Genomic DNA, 19,047 nt, shown 5'->3' with positions numbered 1-19,047 from the left:
GACAATCGTGTTTTCATTCAGGACCCCGATGGGAGGTTAGAAACAGGACAGTTTCCGTGTAATTCTGAAGCCAGTGATAATAGGAACGGTTGTGAAAACGCTGAACACCCAGTAATTGTTGCCATGTCAGACCTGTCCTACAAGATGTAACGAACTTGACGAAGTGGATGGTACCACTCTAACCATGACCAAGAGGTGATAAGCTGCAACAGTAAACCCAAAAGGGGAGGCCGTATTTAGGGCCTTAGGTAAAACACCGACTCACATGGTAAAGATGCAAATAAGCCTAAACCTGAAGCCAACCTCGAGCAATACCTGCCTGATTATGACTGGTTCTTGGAGCCAGGTTAAAAAAAAAAGGCAACCATGTAAATTTTGAAGCTAAAAAGAGAGATGACTCGAAGCAATGGCCAGGAAAAGCACAAACCAACAAGCAAATTTTAAAAAAATGGTTTTAAGTTCCCTTCAAAGACAGTTTCAAAATGAGAAGATAGGTTGAAACTTTGTTATAGATATGACAATGCATTTGAAAACAAACAAGGCAAACAAGGTGGTTTTTTTAAAGTATCTTTATGGAAAATTTTCTAATGATGCATTTAAATGTGTTCAGAAAGAACCTTAAATAACAACCTGGATGTTTACTTTAGAGCATGAGTGCCAAACTCATTTTCACCGGGGGCCACATCAGCCTTGCGGTTGCCTTCAAAGGGCTGAATGTAATTTCGACTCTTTAACAGTTAAGGAGTAGTTACATCTATACAGTCCTCAAATTATTTCAGCCCTTTGAAGGCAGCCGCAAGGCTGATGTGGCCCCCAGTGAAAATGAGTTTGACACCCCTGCCTTAGAGTTAGATTAAAAACATAGATGTTAACAATTTGGCAATTTCATTGGAGTCTTATTTGTCAGGGTTTAAATGATGAATGTGAAGACTTTGATTTATATTAGAAGGTGAGATGTCTAGGGAGCATGACATTAAGTGGAGAAAATGTATAGATGTGTGAGTTAGGGCCAGATTTCGAAGGCCCTGGATGCTTGCAGCATCATTCACAGAGCCTTCATCTAAAAAAAAAAAAAGCCTCTGAATTTTATTTTTATGTTCAATATGATAGTAAAATTTAGGTGTGAAATGTGTGTATATGTGTGTTCACATGTGTGACAGGAATCTTAGCCATACTGCCAAGTCTTTAGTCCATGGAAAGCCAAACTATGGGGTCTTGGAAGGGTCACATGTAAATAGGAATCAAAAGTTCATTTGGCATATCGAGAGTTCTAGACATCTTTGCCTGGAAGTCCATTGCCTATCATTCCAGCACGCAGTGACTCTGCTGGTCCCTGTGTGTCTTTTCTCTGCACTGTCTATTCTCTTTTACTATGACCCTCTGGTTCTTACTGTACTGCCCAGTTCTAATTCTTGAGAATGTAAGATTGGTTTGTCTAATAATCATCTTCTTTCTTTTGGTCAGAGCTTTCTGTACCAGGCCCATCAGAAATCACACAGCTCTTGGTGAAGAGCTTATGCCATGTGGTGTGGTAAGGGGGTGGGGCACTTTCTCTTGAAAGGGGCTGTAGACTTAATGGGCGTCATGACTGTCATATCTAGAACGCCTAATATGCATTGGCCAAAAAGTCCATTTGAGTATTTTCCCCATAAAAATAAAAGATACATTTTCCATTTTACCAATAACTTTATTGAATTGGATATTTTTAGTATGTCAGCTATCTCCCACGTGGTATAATGTTCACTGTTCTCAGTTAATGTCTTGATTTGATCACTCTCAACTTCAACTGGTCTACCTGACCATGGAGCACAGTCCAGTGAGAAATCTCCAGCATGAAACTTCACGAACCACTTTTGACATATTCGATCAGTCACAGCACCTTCTCTATACATTGTACAAACCTTTTTTTGTGTGTTTCCATTGTGTTTTTACCTTTCTTGAAATAATAAAGCATCATATGCTGAAAAGGTTGCATATTTTCTTTCATCTTCAATACCAAAAGGGCTACACAAAAATTCACCAATTTTGATTTTTTTTAAATGCACGGTGATGACAGCTGTCACAATACAATCTAACAAAGTTGTTTCAAATGAAGTGAAAGACAACTAAGCACTACTAGAGCCATCTAACAGAAAAAAATGAATTTTCTGGCCAACTCCATAGAATACAGTAGCAGCTATCTCTTTGATCTTCACTGGAATGTATGTATTTGCCAATATCTATTGGTCACTACCTATTTTGTATTAGTTTTGTGTACAGGATTAAAATTGGCATCATTGGAAAATACAAAAAATGTTAAAAGACTGTAGATTTATATCTGAAGTCAAGGCAAATATGTCATAGAGGCAGTGTATGCATTGGTGGGAGAGTATTTTTCTGAAAGAGCTACATTTATTAGAATATGATCTGATTTAGGTTGTTATCTTTGCAACTACTGTGAGTGACCACAGACAAGTCAACCTTTATCTCTGTTTATACTTCCTCACTTTCCTTGACTGTACAGACAGTTGTTAAAACACTCTGCTGTGATAAATATTAGAATGATTATTATCTGAGTGATGTATGAAAATGATCTGAAATGTTTACTAGGTAGAATCTATGCAAATTTGGGATTCAATTAGATTTGGTGGGGATTAAAACTGTGTATGCATTTAGAAAAGTAGATTATAAATATGGCTGCAGTTTGAAATATTGCAGGATTAGGGCTGACAGTTCTGGCCTTGTGCTGCCCTCCTGTGCTGTTTAAACAGCGCAGCAGGACAATTACATTCCTGCTTCACCAGTGCTCTGTGGGGAGAATTCCATCTTCCGTTCTCATGTGGCTGCAGAGGGCCTACATATTCTGGATGTCTCTGTTTCTTTAGTAAAGGAAGAGAAGGAAAACTATTCTGGGACATTCTAGATCAGAATTGTAACCCCAAATTAAGGAAAAAGGAAAAAATTGTAAATTGCAGTTGATACAAGATATAATTGGCCCACTGATATTGGAAGACCCCAAGCAGATTATTGAGGTTTGGAGAACAATACCTTTATGACATAATCTGGAAAGGCTTTTTGTCAAAAATAAGTGGAAATGTAACTTGTTGTCCTCTTAATATGCAAGGATTTATAATAAAGGTTTACACAGTCTATTATGGCGGGAATAGAGATGCTGTTCTACAGTGATTTTTTCAAAGCAGAACATGAGCCAGTTGAAATTTGAGACTCACAAGCAAAGCTAATTCTGTGCTAATTCTCAGCACATTTTCCAACTGATTTCTTTCAAAGGGGTTTGAAGTAATTTCTTAACATGACAATTTTTAGAAATTTATTTTTAAAACAAATAGTTTAAATTTATTGTGTATTATGCAATTATTAAGTTGTATAAATTTATGTTTAATAAAATTAGGAATGAAATATAATACAATGTTAAGAAAAGATACTTAAGGAAGTACTATGAAAACACACAATGAAACAAGTAGAGAAAATAGATACCTTTTCAATGTGCTCACTTCCCCATCAGCTAGCTAATGCCCAGACCTCCCCCCTGGCCTGCTTCCAGACCAGCTTCCTGATAGTAGAACCTAGATACTCTCTGTTTAGACTAGTAATTATGTGTGCACATTTTATTCACATGGGTACACAGTATACATGTACATGACTCTCTTTTTTAGTCCATTCCAACCAGGCTTTCATATCTGCCACTCTACCAAAACTACTTTTATCAAGGTCGCCAATGACCTCCATGGCCAAATCCAATGATTACGTCTCAGTATTCACCTCACTTAACCCTATCAGCAACATTTGAACCATCTGATCTCTCTTCTCACTGAAACACTTTTATTGTACTTGGTTTCTGAGTCACCTCTCTCAGCTCTCCCCCACTCCATTAGTGACTCCTTTCCAGTCTCCTTACCCTAGATATTTCCCACCTTCTTTAGTTCTACAAGTGGTAGTGCCCTAAGGCTTACTGCTCAGGTCTCTTCACTTCTCTGCCTCACTCCCTGGGTGATCTTACCCAGTCCCATGGCTTTAGTATCCTCCAAATGCTGAAAATTTCCAAATTTGTATCTCCAACACAAACTTCTCTCCCCTGAATTCCAGACTCATATGTACAACTGTTCCCTCAACATCTCCCTCTCGATTTCCATGGATATCTCAAACTTAACACATTCAAAGCAAAATTTGTTCATCCCTCTGTCAATCCCATTTTAATAAATAGCCATACCTTTCTTCAGTTGCTTAGGCCAACAAGCCTTAGAGTCATTATAGGCTGTTCTCTCTCATACATACACCCCATTTCCAATCCTTCCATCAACCCTGTTGGCTGTATCCTTTTCTTTCTACCTAAACTGCTACCATCCAGGTTTGAGCCAGCAGGACCTCTTTTTGGATTACTTCAATGGTCTGCTAACTGGTCTCCCTACTGCTTTCTTGCCTCTTTGAAGTGCTTTCCATTCAGCACTCAAAGTGATCAAAGTTAGCAAAAGTCAGATAAAAACTCTGCTCAAAGATGGCTTACCTTGATCAGAATAAAATTCAAAGTCTTCACCATGGCTTATAACATGCACATGATTGGGGCCTTACTTCTCTGATTTCATCTCCTACCTCTCAGTCCCTACTCACCGTATTTTTTCGGACTATAAGATGCACTCCCTGCCCTCCAAATTTGAGGGAATAATGGTTGTTAATGTTGCTGTTGAGTTCTAATAGCATTGGTGAAATATTATGCTATTTATGTTATTAAATATTTTACCACATGTTTTGCTTCAAAACTTTTCCCCCTATTTTCCTCCTCTAAAACCTAGGTGTATCTTATGGTCCAAAAAATGGTATTCTATTTCTGGAACACAGAAAATTACATGGTCCATGCCCTCATTTCATTCAGGTCTCTACTCAAATGTCCTTTATCAAGAGTCCTTTTCTGTTCATATAGCATCTGTCTTCATTACGCTGTGTACACTCAGCTAGTTTTCCTTTTTGGCACTTGTAACAACATGACATACTATGCTTATTTATTTGTGTATTGTGTGCTTTCCACACTTGAATGTAAGCTCTATTCCATGAAAGCAGAGACTTTGGCTATCTTTGTTTTCTGCTGTGTCCCCAGAGAGTTTGGCATCTGGTAAGGGCTCATTAAAAATTTAATGAATGAAAGAATTAACAAATATTCATGTGAACTATTATTCAGAGAGTAGTTAGAAGCAGAAAATGGTCAGTTTCCAGTATTTTTTTAGGGGTAGGTTTGTGTAAACTGAAGACTGAGATCAGAACCAATGGAGTTTTTCTCCTTCATGTCTTTTCAATGTAGAGAATAGAATGTAGTTAGAAATGGTGAATTTGGTGGTAAATATGTTTATTATTCCACATTCTAAATTTTAGTCACAGGAGCTTTCCATTTAAGTTTTAATTGTGAAATTAAATCATGTGTATGGTCATGAATCCAGGTTTTGCTATTTATTTCCTATTATGTATTTCCTGTGAAACCAGCAGTACTGGTAAACCTGCATTTGCTTACTACATTTTACTAGAAAATGAAGACTTCTCTCCAAATGAAAATGCCAAATGCATTTTTTTTCTTTAAGATCTGACTCCAGTAGATAGGTCCATTTTAAACTGTTCTTGAATCCAGTTTCTTTCAAAGATGATATTTTTCTTTCCATGATTTTGAATCTCACTTTCCCCTGAACATTCCCTTTATGAATAGTAGGTGAATTTTGCCAATGAAGCCTCCAAATCATTTGCAAGCCCACCAAGTCATTGCATCTTCTAGGATCACCACTGTGGACTCAGCTTCAAAAGAGCAGGCATGCTTATCCCAGTGTCATTTCTACTCTCTTTTGTGGCTTTGGAACACTTGGCCTTCTCTCTCCCAGGGCTTCCTATGCCTGAGAGGATAATAGCATTTGTCTCACAACTGTGGTCCTATGGGAATCAAATATGGTGTCACATGCCACTTCTGAACACAAAGATCTGTCCAAGGCAGCTTGAGCACCTTCACAATTATCTCTCCACTCACTGCCAAGACTACAAGCACCACATATAAAGCATCTGCAGCTATGTCTTTGTAGTTCAGGGGACACTCTAGCCTGCCTCCTACTCTTTGTTCCAAACCATCTCATGGTCTCTTGGCTGGCGCTTCTACCTTCTTGCCTCACACCAGTACTCTGCCCAACTTTCAGCTCTCTTTGGATTAACACCATAATGGGGCTGTCTACTAGTTTTTCATTTAGCTATGTCCCAAGAGACTGTCCCTCAGGGCCCAAGCTTGCTCTTTGTTCAGGAGACAAATTTGGACAGCGATCATGTTATTCTCACCACCAAAGCAACACGAATCCCCATTGCTTATGAATAAAACAGGATTTTTTTGAGCATGCCAGCTTTGGTCTGCCTCTGTCTGAGCCCATCCCACAGTGACCACCCCTACCAATACATCCTTATAATCTTCTTGACATTTTTCTCATTCTTCAAAATCTGACTTCAAAAAGCTGACCTCCTTCATAAAGTCTTCCTCTTCCCCCTCCTTTGTACCCCATCTTTGTACCATGTTCCATGAATTGTGCTCTACCTCTGCAGTTTTTGTGTGCATAACAATCTGCCCATCTAGACTGCATACACTCTAAAGACTGGGATTGAGACTTAGTCATCCTTTCACTCAAGCTGCTGAGAATAAAGCCTTGGGGAATACTTCACACATGGTGAGATCATATTATTCCACGGCTTACGATCCAATGCTCCATGGCTTCCATATCACTCAGTCAATGACAGAAACCCAACACAGGCCTACATGGTTTTATATGATCACTCTTCTGTTGCTCCTTGCTGTTCCTCAGACACAGACAAGATCCCACCTCAAAGCTTTCGCATCTGCTGTTCGCTTTATTGGGGCACTCTTTCCCCAGATATCTGCATGGCTTGCTTTCCCAATTTCTCAGGGCTTCTCTCCAAAGCCACTTTCTCAATGAGGCCTTCCCCAATCACTTTATACACATTGGGACCCTTGCAACATTTTCTTTCCCTCTCCCCTGCTTATTGTTTCTCCATAGCACACATCACCTCCTTACATAGTATGTACTTTCCTCATTTAGTGTGTTTCTGTCTCCCCTACTAGAATGTAAGCTTCATCCTTGTTTAAATCTATTTGTTTACTTCTGTAGACCCAGAGCGTAGGAGAATGCCTGCTATATCGAAGTCAACCAATAAATGTTGAAAGAGAGTAAGAATAATTAAATAGAGGTGTTCAATAAATATTTGTTCAATGATAAATATTTGTTGAATTTAAAGTGTCAGCAACAGATGCCAGAAATTTCCAAATTCTGAAAAACTTTGTCGGCTTAGGAGAATAGTGAAATTGAGTGAAAGCTCCCGCATTACAAGCATCCTTGAGAAAGGATTAAAGTTGTGTACCTGTGGTGGGAGGGGCAACTGAGCGAGGCTTCCGGACCGCCACAGCTTCCCGCTGAGAGGGCTGCAGCTGGGAGACCGCTGGCCCTACCGCTTTTGGACACGGTCCACCACACAGGTGTTTTTCTTTTAAGTTATTTTGGTCTTTGCTTCTCTCCTCAGCTTGTGAAGGACACAGATTTTGGGTGGCTTTTGTAACACGTTTCAGCTCTTACTAGGGACGTACCAGGAGTAAAAATGACAAAAACATCACCCACTACTAGATTTTGGGTCTGGGAGAAGCAGAACCCATTGTAGACTAGTGCAGAGGGGGAACTTTCGGTCTTCTACGCAGGCTCCGCCTTTACACTGTTTATCTGAAATGTTTCTCCCCACCTTGCTCTCTTGCAGTTGCTCCTACTTTCCGCAGGAGGATGGCGCTCTGATCACCACCTTCCTTCCTTCTTTACTCCAGGACCCAAGGCATTTTTTTTCACGCTTCGCCGCTACTACAGCGGACGTCTGCCTTCTCTTTACGTGCGTAGAGCTCTCCGGTGCCTTGAGTGTAAATAAAACACTTTAGATCATAGCAAGGTCGATGTTAGCACACACAGCTTTTCTGCTGGCAGCCAGACGCCTTAAGGTGGCGTGACTGGGACTCGTTTTCTTTTCAAGATTAACCAAACAACAAAATGGTGCTCGTACATATTAACCGAAGAAAGACTCAGCGTGTAAAGTGGATGGAAGTATTACTTTTCTATTTTTAGATAGTATATGGAGTCCACAAATAAAATGAAACTCTGTGGCAAGGTGTAATACTCTAGAGCATTTCATTTACATAAGGGTTTGTATATTAATGCATGGGACTATATGCTTATGTATAACATAAGATTCCTGTGTAGTCGAGCAATTATTTTAAGATTTCAACACAATGATCTAACTTCAGGGATGGGGTATAAATTATGATATTTAGGCCTACCCCAACCGTCCTGTCCCTCCCCACCTCTCCTCCAATCTAATAAATTAAAGGCAGGCATTAAATGTAGAAAAATAAAGATGAGACCACCTACTTTGATCCAAGGTGAAGTATTTTCCATGAGGTAGGAAGCCCTGACTTTGAAACAAGGACTGGGCACTGCCTCCCTCACTGCTCCCTGGCTATCACCCTTGTCCTTCTGGAACATGCGTTTTAGTTGAACTAATGGGTAGTGATCCCAAAGACCAACGACAGTTGCATTTAAGAATCAGTGGACCCAGGCCACATCACCGAAGTATCTGCAGGCAGCCTGGGACATGAGAAGGAGCCATTTTGAATCACTTGTAAGAGAGAAGGACCTGCAGATTACAGCACAGGTGAATCCTGACCCAAACCCGAAGCAGTTGGGACCATTAGGTAGGAAAAAACCAAAATGAACCAGCCTGAAAGAGGAGACCTGTGCCTAATCCTGGCTCTGCTACATACGGGATCTGTGTCCCTGGACACGAACCCTCTGAGTCCCAATTTCCTCAGTGGTGAAAAGACAAAGATGAACCGCAGGGTTCCCAAGGTCTCTCCTAACTCTGGCAATGCGTGTGTGTGAGGTGAAGCGGGCACACAGAGTTGACAATCTATGTGGCAAAGAGAAGTTAAAAATCAAACATCTGTAGCAAGATGCATTGCTGCTGTGGACTATTGAATTGAAGATTAGTTTCCAGGAAAATGTAATAACTTGGCCCAGACCAAGATTATTCTATGTACTGGGAGTGGGGTGGGGTGAGGCAGTTGAAGACCCATTGAGACCTGAAATGTAACAGCCTTACCAAAACTGTTTTAACTCCTACCACTGTGCTCAGGACGATATTCACAGGTAAATTTCAGGTTGCCAAGGGGATCAGAGAAATGCCTGAATAATCAGTCATGAAGACATGGTTGTGGTGGTTTTATAAATCCCTTCATAATCTGGACTTTGAGATTATTTTCACCCGTCGACCACTGCCCTCTAAAAGCATTCACTCGCACCTGAATGTTGTGGTTGGGAGAAGCGAATCTGGAGAGGAAGGTGGAGGGAAGGAGCTGTCGTAGTTAGCAGTGGGACTCCGGTGGAGGAAACTGCTACAAGCCGGGAAAGCACTGAGAAATACAAAGAGGAGACGAGTTCCCACAAGCAGCTCCTGTCAATTGCTCTAACCGTGCTTGGGCAGCAAGAACCTGGGCCAGGGGTGTAACCTCGCCTTTGAAAACTAAATGTGTCTGAGGCAGCTACGAAGTGTATTAAGGACTTGGGATACCAGTCGAGTTTTTCATCCTGAGATCTTCCTTTTATTGAAGGAGAGCTTGGGCTCACATTATTATAAATGCTGCCCCTACTCCAGGCTAATTTGTAGAAAGACGTTCGCCTTGGCATATTCCCTAAACCCACCGTCTCCCCTAGAATAACAGACTTCTAGGTTAAGGGTGAGCTAACCACTGCACACCCCAGCTAAAGCACTCAGGCAGGGGGGCTCCCAGGCGCACAAGCTTGTATTTCCCCGTCTCCCCCGCAGTGCTCTAAGTTGGGCTAGGGGTTGAGAGCCCCCGACATCTGCCTCCGCCCCTCAGCTGGCCGCAGTGCGGGGCAAACAAGACCGCCACCGAGGCGCACAACGAGCTGCCAGCAACCTTCGCGATCGTCTGGTCCAGCCCTTCGTTTTCCCAAGAGGAGCGGGAGAGCGGGGCTTCGGAACGGCCACGCACCCGTCAGCGCAGCACCGGGAGCAGAACCCAAGGCCCCGCCGCCCCGGCCCCTCCCCATCTTTCCAGCCGTTTGGCTAGTTTGTTTGTCTTATTTTTAATTTCTCCGAGGCCAGCCGGAGCAGGTTTGTTGGCAGCAGTGCACCTACAGCAATCACGCGACCAGCCAATCTCCCGGCGGCGCTCACGGAGTCGGCGCGCGCGGGGAGGCGGGGAGACGGCGGGAACGCGCCCGGGCCACCTTAAGGCCGCGCTAGCCAGCCTCGGCGGGGCGGCTCCCGGCGCTGCGACCAATGGGTCTCCACCTCTGTTTAAATAGACTTGGAGTGTCAATCATTTTCTTCTTCGTCGGCCTCCCTTCCACCGCCATATTGGGCAACTAAGGAAAGGGGGCTCGTCTTTTCGGGGTGTTTTTCTTCCCTTGCCCTCTCCCCACTTTTTCGCCCCTCCGCGACTCTGACGCCGGAAAGGTTTGGAGAGCCGCTGGGTTAGCGGGACGCGCGGGCTTGCACCAGCCTGGACTTGGACTGCCTTTGCCACCCCCCGCCTCTTGCTTCTCCCCTCCCCTCCCCTCCCCGCCCTCCCGCTCGCTGGTACACTTGATCAACGGAGACTTTGGGCTATTTGGCCCTCACCCCCTCCCCAGACCTAGCGCGCTCCTGACGCGCCAGTTACTTGTTGGGGTTTGTTTCTCTTGGCTCCTAGGGCAGTCGCAGGCTTTATAAGTGGAGCTCGGGCTGGGTCGGGGCGTTTTGTTTTGTTCGGTTTTGTTTTCCGAGAGCGCGCGGGAGGCGGTCGTAAAGACCTGGGAGGAAGATGTCAAACGTACGAGTGTCCAACGCGAGCCCGAGCTTGGAGCCGATGGATGCCAGGCAGGCGGAGTACCCCAAGCCCTCCGCCTGCCGAAACCTTTTCGGCCCCGTGAATCACGAAGAGTTAACCCGGGACTTGGAGAAGCACTGCCGAGACATGGAAGAGGCAAGCCAGCGCAAGTGGAATTTTGATTTTCAGAATCACCGGCCCCTAGAGGGCAAATACGAATGGCAAGAGGTGGAAAAGGGCAGCTTGCCCGAATTCTACTATAGACCCCCGCGTCCACCCAAAGGCGCCTGCAAGGTGCCCGCGCAGGAGAGCCAGGATGTCCGCGGGAACCGCCACGCAGGGCCTCTAATTGGATCTCAGGCAAATTCAGAGGACACACACTTGGTAGACCAAAAAACTGATGCATCGGACAGCCAGACGGGCTTAGCGGAGCCGTGCACTGGGATAAGGAAGCGACCTGCAACAGACGGTAATGACCCTCTGAAAACCATAACATGTCTGTGTGTCTGGGGCACCGCCTTGCCTGGTTGCAGGGCTTAACCCATCAGCTTTCTTTCCAGCGTATCCTGATACAGCTTCTTGGGAGCGAACTTCCATAATCTAGGTTGTGAGTGCTACCTGAGCGCTTGTCTGTGTATGATTTGTAAGTCAGAAGCCTGAGATTGTATTGTCTGATAACTTTTCTAACCGAAAACATCGCAGATCCTTCTGTCTATCCGGGGGTAGGTGTGTGACAACGTTGGGATGTTTATCAGCGGCCTCCCTCTACGCTTTGGAGAGAGCGCTTTGGGGCGTAGCAGACAGTGTCTGTTCTGTGAAAACAGCCTCATTTTGTGACTTTAAAGGCCACTTGGAATGACGGGTCCAATGTGGGTGGAAGTGGTGGGTTTTTCATCCCCTGACTATTGAGCCAACTTCTGCCAGCCATTGTTTTTTCTAATAAAGATTGTTTGTGTGTGTTCTTTTAAAAAATTCCCTCTTGTCCTTAGATGCCTCTTCTCAAAACAAAAGAACCAACAGAACAGAAGAAAATGTTTCAGACGGTTCCCAGAATGCGGGTTCAGTGGAGCAGACGCCCAAGAAACCCGGCCTCAGAAGACGTCAAACGTAAACTGCTTGGTGGGTTGATTACCAGGAGCAAATAACTGGCACCCAAATTGGGCGCAGGAACTCGTGAGCTTTCAGACTCCAAGATACCCGATCTTAGTGGTTGCTGGCAGATTAGAGCTTGTGGGTTTTTGTTTATATTTTGTGAAGTCAAAAAAGAAGGAATAGGAGGAGGCTGGGAATCACTGTAAGGGTACTGTATTTCTTCAGAGTTTCCATGTCCTGAGGTCATTTTCCCTTGAACCACAAAATGACTAGAGCAAGTGTCCCAGGCAAGTACTTGTAACCAGGGCCCTGTGCGTAGGTAGGTCAGTTCCCTATGAGTCCCACCAAAACATGTTGAGAACAATAGGTTCTTTCCTCATCTGAACAACCACCTCGGGGTATGCCTCAGACCCACTTCATAAGAATTTGTTTCCCAGAGGTTCAAGTTGAGTCAGCATATTCTAGGCCATACATGGAAAAATGGCAAATAAGTGATTACATTTAAATTTTGTGGGAAACTTTAGGTGCACTTGGCTTGTATTTTGTTAATCAAATGGTTAGAAATGCAAAAAGAGAGGTATGTTGTGTTCTTTTTTATCATTTTCACGTACTCTCATTTTCCTTGTTTTCTGATAAGTTTGGGGGACAGAGAAGGAAGCTGCATATTAAAAAAAAAACACAACAAAATAGAAAGCTCAAAAAACCAACCAACCAAACAAAACCCTAAGGTTCCTCAGAAGTTCTAGTAACATTGAAGTTGCAAAGCAGAAGTTAAATGAATTCCGCCAGAGTCAGCAATCCAGAAACAGGTCAGCATGTGTATGCTAATCGTGCTACAACAGAATGATTTGGATATTTGTAGGGGAAATGGATAGTAGACATCAGGACTGGCCAGAGTGAGTTCTACCCTGAACAGGGCTGTGACCTCTCTCCTCCGGCCCTCTACAGGCTCATAGCCTACAGTATAAAGAAATCTTAATAGATAGTGATACTAACCTTAAAAATCCTTATTTATAAAAATTAAAAATAAGGAATACAAGGACTAAGGTGGGATTCAAGTGTGTTGTATTTTTAAATCATAATGTCATGTCTATGACATCTTCACATACATCTGATATTCTTGAGACCTTATACAAAATAGCACTCTAGCACCTCTGTATTACAGCTGTATATGAACTGGGAAAATTGGGTGAAAAATTGTTCTGACACAACCACCTGCAGCTCTTTTTGGTTTGTGACATGTGGCCTAACTCATCAGATGACCCAGTCTTATTCTGACATAGAGAGGCATTTGTTAGTAAATATTGCCAGTTCAGTGAATACTAGAAATAGTAGTAAAGCCCTGTGCAGAAGCATTCATGTGTATATTCTGCATATGACTAAGAAACTAGAATATTTTAAAAAAAGTGTTAGAATTTTTTTTGGAGAGCTAGAAGTTATATTTTACATTGTTTTTCAAATTTAGAAAGTTTTGCTATTCTTAAGTGATACAGTTTCTTAATTTTCCTCTCTGTTCTTTCTCTCCATCTTTGACCCTGATTCTCTAGACCAGGATTTCTCAACCTCTACACTACTGACATTTTGGGCCAAATAATTCTTTGTTGTGAGAGGTTGTCTTGAGCATTGTATGTTTGGCAGCATCCTTGGCCTCACCCACGGATGCCAGTAGCACCCTCTTCCCCTAGTATGCTAACCAAAAATGTCTCTAAATATTGCCAAATGTCCCCTGGGGTACAAAGTTGCCCACTGTTGAGACCCAGTGCTGGAGATAAAAGTTTACAACACAGAGAAGAGTAAAAATCCAGTGAAGGAAACATTGGGTAGAGATGACTGTTGTCATCAGCCTTTAGTACTTACTGTCTTTTCCATCACTCAGGTATTTCCCAACTAAGACAGTGACAAAATAATTACTGCACTTTGTCGGTAATGTTATTCTAGTACATTTCTCCTAATTCTTTCCTCTGTTTCTCTTGCAGAATTGAGAGTATGTTTCCTTGTGTGTCAGATACCCCACTGCTTCATGAAGCAAGGAAAATATGAATTAAAAATTTTAAATACATATCGCTGACTCCATATCGCTGGACGTCTTGTTATAAGCACTGAAAAGGAACAACATAATAACACTAAAATTTTAGGCGTTCTTAAATGATCTGCCTCTAAAAGCATTGGATGTAGCATTGTGCAATTAGGTTTTTCCTTATTTGCTTCATTGTACTACCTGTGTATATAGTTTTTACTTTTTATGTAGCACATAAACTTTGGGGACGGGAAGGGAGGGTGGGGCTAGGGAATCGGCATGGGGATGTGAAGAGCTTGCCTCCATTTAGAGCAAGGAGAAAAATATTTGACTTGTATAAAGAAAGCAGTTTAGGGAAAGGGTTTGAATTGTTTTCTTTAAAGATGTAATGTCCCTTTCAGTGAAAACTGATACTTTATTTTAAAAATCATTCAGATTTTAACACTGGCTACAAATAATCCCTATTTATTTTACAGGAAGCTATTTCTCATTTGGGAGCTCTGATAATTCCGTTATTTAGCAGCAAATAGCTTTTCTTTTTTTAACAACAACAAACTGTCCTCAGTGCTCCCCTCTAGGCCCCCTTAAAATTGGAATTTACCAGTTAATTATTCAGCAGTTAGGTAATCACTCCAGATAATTCTGGGCAAAAAGATCGGGGGGAGTTATGAGTGCTCAGAATTGACCATCTAATTTTTATTAGATTTCTTGAGAAAATTTCCGATTTTCTTTTTGCTTTGGGCTGTATAGACACAGTCAAAATAAAGATCTGTATGTAACTTCACATAAAGAGTGATGAAATAATTTTAAATTTAAAAATTATTCGTTAATTTGCCCAAAGGAAAGCAGTGTTTTAAGAGGAAAATGTGTGTAGAAAAGACAGTATGGTATAAGTGAAATGGATACTACATCTTTAAACAGTATTTTTACATTACCTGTGTATTAAACAAAACCATTTGAAGTGTACCTGTGTACATAACTCTGTAAAGACACTGAAAATTATACTAACTTATTTATGTTAAAAAGAGATTTTTTTTTAATCTAGACAATATACAAGCCAAAGTGGCATGTTTTGTGCATTTGTAAATGCTGTATTGGGTAGAATAGATTTTCCCCCTTCTTTAAATAATATGGCTGTGCTTAAAATGTTGCATACTGAGCCAAGTATAATTTTTGGTAATGTGTGAAAAAGATGCCAATTATTGTTACATATCAAACAATCAATAAAGAAAACTTCCATAGCTATTCATTGAGTTGAACTGTATGTAATGTGCTTTTACTAAGCTTAAGGTATTCAACCTGGCATTTTAGTCACATTTACACAAATCGAGTGTGAAGGGGTAAATAATCTAGATGATTCAGGCCCACAGCTCAGATGTTTCTGTGGGTCTGAATGTAATAGTCACTGTTTTCCACTTAGTTCTGTGTGGGTGGATGAAGCTTTAGAAGTATAAAGTGGAAAAGCCACATTTTCATATAAATAAGATTGTCAGATCTCCATTAGTTAAATATTTATGTCTTCTAGGATATGAATGTGTCAGAACCAAAAATTCTTACATAAAGTGTACACTGATTACACATTTGCAGGATTGAAAATGAAAGTAACATTGGTGACTTTCTAAATTCTCTGTTTACACATGCAGAGTGTGAAGAATTAGAGCAGTTGTTCAGACCATCTAATCTATATACCTCTTGTGCAAAATATTCAGATAGTTTTTTTAGAAATTGATATGTATTCCACACTAATTTAGATAAAACAGGTATTAAAATTAAAGTCATCACACACAAATTCCTAAATTTCCGAATTTCCTGGTAATAATTTACACAACCAATAACTAGTTCATCTAAACACAAAGTCTAAGGGTTTTGGGGCCCCCATATTCACATAGCAGAGAGATTCTTTTTTAGTTAAATAAGGGGGGAAAGATTTGTAAGTCAGATTTACTAAAATAATTCATGCAATTTTACATTCCCTTAAAAAATGGGGTTAATGCGTAAACGTAAATTATTTTTTCTAGGAAACTGAAAATGGTTAAATCGCAAGGACCTGAATTTGGGTTAAACTGTTTCCCTCAAATTGTTGCACCCCAAAAGAGCTCTAAACAAGGTATTTTCAGCTAATTTTGACCCGAAGTTGAGGAATTTTTTTTTAAGTGAGGTTGACTGTACAACTGCCGGGAAAGGAGAAGTAAAAAATAGGTCCTTTCTTGGCTAGGCTACATTTTTCAAGCAGGTATTATTTTAATTAAAGATTTAAAGGTGTTTTTGTGATTCTGCTCAAAAGACGCATACAGAGTGTTTTTCAGGAAGACACTGAGAAAGCAAGAAAAACAATTCAAGACGGGGAGGAAGGAGTGGAGGGAGTTGGGAAATAATGAAATAAAATTAAAGTTTCTCTGAGCAAAAAGGATACTTTAAAAAGTATCTCTAACAGGAAAAAATCCCCACAATTGTTGCATGTACCCCATTTCTTCCATTTTTTTCTTCCCTGAACAGGCATCTTTAATGTGAATTTTTAGAGATTGCGTTTTAGGAGTCCTGGGCCAGGAAGCAGTGGATGCTCGCCGCGCTAGGCACGTTCACAGGAGCGCAGTCCCCAAGTCGCCGAGTGGATCCACCACACTTCTGTGTCAAGTCTCCAAATTCGTCCCCGCGACTCGGGACGTCTTCCCCAGGGTCCAGGACTGCGTAGCCTGCTGCAAGCGTCCCTTTGAGGGGAACGAGCCACCGGCGCCAGCCACGCCCTGCCCCGCTACCCTGGCCACTGCGCCGGTCGTCTCTCCAAACTACAATTCAGCCCCGCGTTCGCAGCAGTTGCGGTGTCGGGCTGGCTGGCTGGCGCTCGGGGACCGAAAGACTAAGTCTGTCTCCAGGTTTGAAACTTGCAGCTCCTGAGGTCCCGCACTGCCCGCGTGGCTGCGCGCAGTACCCGCGGCCGGGGCGCCCGCAGGCCGCGGGGGTCGGCTGCGCCTCCGCTAGCTCAGCGGAGCTGGGCGGTTTCTCAGAAACTTGCCTCTCTCATCATCTCTCTGGGCTAAGAAGGAAGCGAAAGTCCCTCATTCCTCTCCACAAATAGACGCTCCCCATCAGTGCCCTGCCAACTGCAGAGCGGTGGGGGGACTGGAGCGAAAGGGAGAACCTTTCAGAATTTGTGGATCCTCCAGGGCAGCAGCTCGCTCCCACCCCCACCCCGGGCTCCAATGACCCGCAGCCCCGCGCATTTCGAAAGGCTTCCCGGCTCGCGGGCGGCACGGAGGCCCTCAGTGGAGCGCGTGAGGGCCGAGCGCCAGAGCGGCTCGCGGGGGTTGCTTCCCCCCTCTACCCACTTTGCGAAGTCTCCCCAATCGCAACCCCAGCTCTCCAGAGCGGGAGTGGGTCAGGGAGGCACTAGGAAAATATGGGTCCAGGGGCTGCGATTGGGGGACGGAGGGACCCTGGAAATCAACAAAAAGGTAGCAGGGCGGGGGCGGCCTTTGTGGCCACCGTGCGTCCACCGCCCGGGTGCGCGGAGCGACTTTCCCGGCAGCCGTGGAACGCTGTCTTCGCCATTTCATCATCTTAGCGTCGACACTTGTTCTTCATAAGTTGTTTTTTATGTTGAAAAGAGTGTTTTGAAAGTTCGTCTAGGCTCTCCCAATCTGTTTCCCAGAGTACTAGTTTTTTTTTTTTTAAGTTACCATTTCTTTCACCTGAGCCACACCCTAATCACGCTCCCTTCCCTCCCGGGCAAATTGAAGGTAAATATCCTGGAAGCGAAGAGGAGGTGGGGATAGGGAGAAGAACCACGGTTGTGCTAGAACCACCCCGGGGGGGGGGGGAGAACCTCAGGGATCTGGGCTCGCGTGGGGGTGGGGTGGTGGGATCAGCCTCAGACCCCGCAGAACCGAAAGTGTAGTGTTTACACGTAAATTCGTCTCTCTATGTGTCTCTCCCACCCGCGTACCAGGCTGGTCTCGCGTGGGGACAGAGTAGGCAGGAATCGGAAAGTAAAAGAAATCTCTGCGCGTTGGGCGCGAAACGTCGAGGCACCTCGAAAGGAACGTGAAGAAAAAGCAGGGAGGAGGCACGCAGCCAGGCCCGGGGCCGGGGGATTGCATCACTGCAGCTCCCCCGCCAGAAAATGGGCTCCAAACCGCGGCCACCATCATGGCGTTCGGGCCGGGCCGCGCTTCCCGCGCGCTTTCCCCGAGCGCTCAAGCCACGGGCACCGAGCCTCCAGCCAGCGTTTTGCAAACATTTCCTCTCCCTCGCGCGCGCGCGCGCGCGCCCGTGTGTCCCCCCACCCCCCTCCTTCCTTTTGTGTGCTTGTGTAAGTGTGTGCGTGCGTCCGTGTGACTGTGCGTGTGTGTGGACTGGAGAACTTGAAGATTGTTTTTTTCCTCTCGTTTTTTTTTTCCCCTCCTGTGCTGGTGGTTGTAAACTTGATTGGCATTGGCTGCGCCCACTGACCCCTGCGCTGAGTCCACTGAAGATTTAAGGTGGATCTGAGAGGCTGCAGCTACAGGCGGGGACTCGCGCTAGAACTGGTTTTGGAGGAAAAAAAGCCCCAAACCCGGCGCCCGCCGAGTTTTTTACAAATCCCCGGTGGTAACAGCCCCCGCGCGCCCCGCCCGCCGCGCGCTTCCTCCGCCCACCGCCCTCTTCTCCCCCATTGGCCGAAGACTGTAGTTTGAATTTTTTTTTTTTTTTGGATGCTTGCTTTCTTCCGAAAAGTTCGGTACCCCAGATCGTGTGACAGGACCCGCTTCGGCGGACCAAAGTGGGGTATTTAGTGGTTTTGCGGAGGCGGGAGAGAAGAAGGTGGGCGGAGCTTCTGTTCCAAAATTTTACCCCCAAGTGCGTTTCACAGAGTGCAGGCGGGTGGGGAGTGAGGGGCCACGGTCAACGACCAGGGGACGCTTTGGCGAAGCCAGAGATGTAGTATAAACGTTAATGGATGTCCAGGCTGCGCCGTTTCGCCGGCCCCTGGGCAGAGGTACTAGAGAGGCGCCGGCAGGAGCTCTGGCGAGGATGCACCTTCCCCTGCCTTGGAAAGGTAGAATTG

The 19,047-nt window shown here is 44.0% G+C and overlaps 3 protein-coding genes across 3 annotated transcripts in view; 2 read left to right on the top strand and 1 right to left on the bottom strand.

Annotated features, from left to right (window-relative positions):
- Positions 1–7,419, bottom strand: part of GPR19 (G protein-coupled receptor 19) — a 31,682-nt gene extending 24,263 nt beyond the window's left edge. Inside the window, exon 1 of the mRNA XM_045829767.1 lies at positions 7,387–7,419. The gene's annotated coding sequence lies outside the window, so the exon portion shown is untranslated. The remainder of the gene's footprint in view (positions 1–7,386) is intronic.
- A 2,991-nt stretch (positions 7,420–10,410) lies between these two features.
- On the top strand, positions 10,411–15,248 carry CDKN1B (cyclin dependent kinase inhibitor 1B). The gene is made up of 3 exons (XM_045829869.1): positions 10,411–11,363; positions 11,884–12,013; positions 13,963–15,248. Exons 1-2 carry the CDS (start codon positions 10,889–10,891, stop codon positions 12,003–12,005), a joined length of 597 nt encoding a protein of 198 aa, XP_045685825.1. The 5' UTR covers positions 10,411–10,888; the 3' UTR covers positions 12,006–12,013; positions 13,963–15,248.
- A 3,614-nt stretch (positions 15,249–18,862) lies between these two features.
- DDX47 (DEAD-box helicase 47) overlaps positions 18,863–19,047 on the top strand; it is a 60,365-nt gene continuing 60,180 nt past the window's right edge. Inside the window, exon 1 of the mRNA XM_045829193.1 lies at positions 18,863–19,038. Coding sequence (XP_045685149.1) covers positions 18,940–19,038 — 99 coding nt within the window. The 5' untranslated portion in view covers positions 18,863–18,939. The remainder of the gene's footprint in view (positions 19,039–19,047) is intronic.

The sequence above is a fragment of the Phyllostomus hastatus genome, unplaced genomic scaffold, assembly GCF_019186645.2.
Source record: "Phyllostomus hastatus isolate PE091 unplaced genomic scaffold, TTU_PhHast_1.1 phas_scaffold_93, whole genome shotgun sequence".
Classification (NCBI taxonomy): Eukaryota; Metazoa; Chordata; class Mammalia; order Chiroptera; family Phyllostomidae; genus Phyllostomus; species Phyllostomus hastatus.
The sequence above is the reverse complement of the archived record's forward strand: the minus strand, read 5'-3'. Positions and strand labels throughout refer to the sequence as shown.